Raw genomic sequence first — 1,136 nt, 5'->3', positions numbered from 1 at the left:
CAAAGGGTTAAGGGATGAAAACCGTCAATAAATAAAAACATGCCAATTTCCTAACATTAAATCATAATGAATAATATGATGACACTTCAATAGTTGATATTAGAAAGAATTACTATTAGAAGAATGGATACAACTTTAGTTCAAAACAAAGCTTGAAGTCTTTAATTTCTATTATGTTGTTTGGAAGTCTTCTGCAAATTAATTCTAATGGGATGAAAATAGACTAGGAAGAAAATATCGTTGAATTCCATTGTAGGATGATCTACCAGAAGAATTGCTAAACTTTAAGTGTCAATAACTTTGCTAGTATTGAAACAAATGGATTCAATTTTAACTCAAAATGAAGCTTAAAGCCTCTGTTTACTGTCGTAATCTGAAAGTTTCCCTTACATTGATTATGTCATATATCATCATGAATTATCATAAAATATGATATACTATCAAATCCACTATTTCCATTCTCATGCCTCAAGTAGTACTTCCTAAAATCATATTCGTATTGGTTTGCACCGTTATTGACAGTGTGGATTCCACACTCCTATCTGAAATTTGTACAATATCTGTTGCAGTAACGATCTGGAACTAGCTCAAATCCATCTGAAACCTTCGGCATTCCAAGGCTAAGTTGCTGACTTTGTTCGTCCGGAGACATAAATTTTAACCGAAGAAATCAAAACCGCCGATTTCAGAAGCCTGATTGATAGTATGAAGAAATTCTTAGGTTTACTAGGAACAATTGCGATTGCCTATAGCCTAATGCTATCGGTAGTTGATGCAAGTCCGTATCAGAGAAAAGAAGAAATAAAATTAGGAAGTACAGAGATTGACACATTGCAAATAAATGATTTAGTAAATAAAAAAATCAACAGAGATAAACGAGATGTCACGTATGGGAACTGCGTAAATACGACGAGTGGTGATTCTGCTGGTATGCAAGTACTGACTGGCGCTGCTATCGGTGCCGGGATTGGCAGTGTCGTTCCCGGTTTAGGCAACATCATAGGTGCAGCGGTCGGATCTGTTATAGGCGCAGCGGAAGCAGCTGTTGGTGAAAAAGCACCTGCAAATGGTTGTGCGAAACCTAAAAATTAAAATCGCAAGGACTTATACCTGAGTTCCCGATAGTCTAGGAGCGG

At 36.4% G+C, this 1,136-nt stretch overlaps 1 protein-coding gene across 2 annotated transcripts; it reads left to right on the top strand.

Moving 5' to 3' along the window:
• Positions 1–33: 33 nt before the first annotated feature.
• Positions 34–1,130, top strand: LOC108625784 (uncharacterized). 2 transcript variants are annotated; one of them, XR_001916664.2, is made up of 2 exons: positions 34–778; positions 870–1,130. XR_001916664.2 is itself a non-coding variant. In XM_018026058.2 (2 exons), the coding sequence occupies exons 1-2, from the start codon at positions 706–708 to the stop codon at positions 1,090–1,092; spliced, it is 315 nt and encodes a 104-aa protein (XP_017881547.1). In that variant the 5' UTR covers positions 544–705; the 3' UTR covers positions 1,093–1,130. The 2 variants fall into 2 exon arrangements, 1 of the variants encoding a protein (XP_017881547.1); XM_018026058.2 differs by having other exon boundaries at positions 544–778; positions 851–1,130.
• The last annotated feature ends 6 nt before the right edge of the window (positions 1,131–1,136 follow it).

The sequence above is a fragment of the Ceratina calcarata genome, unplaced genomic scaffold (genome assembly GCF_001652005.2).
Source record: "Ceratina calcarata isolate Rehan_Ccalc_2016 unplaced genomic scaffold, ASM165200v1 scaffold3694, whole genome shotgun sequence".
NCBI lineage: Eukaryota > Metazoa > Arthropoda > Insecta > Hymenoptera > Apidae > Ceratina > Ceratina calcarata.
Note: the sequence above shows the minus strand (reverse complement) of the source record. Positions and strands in the feature narration are given on the sequence as shown.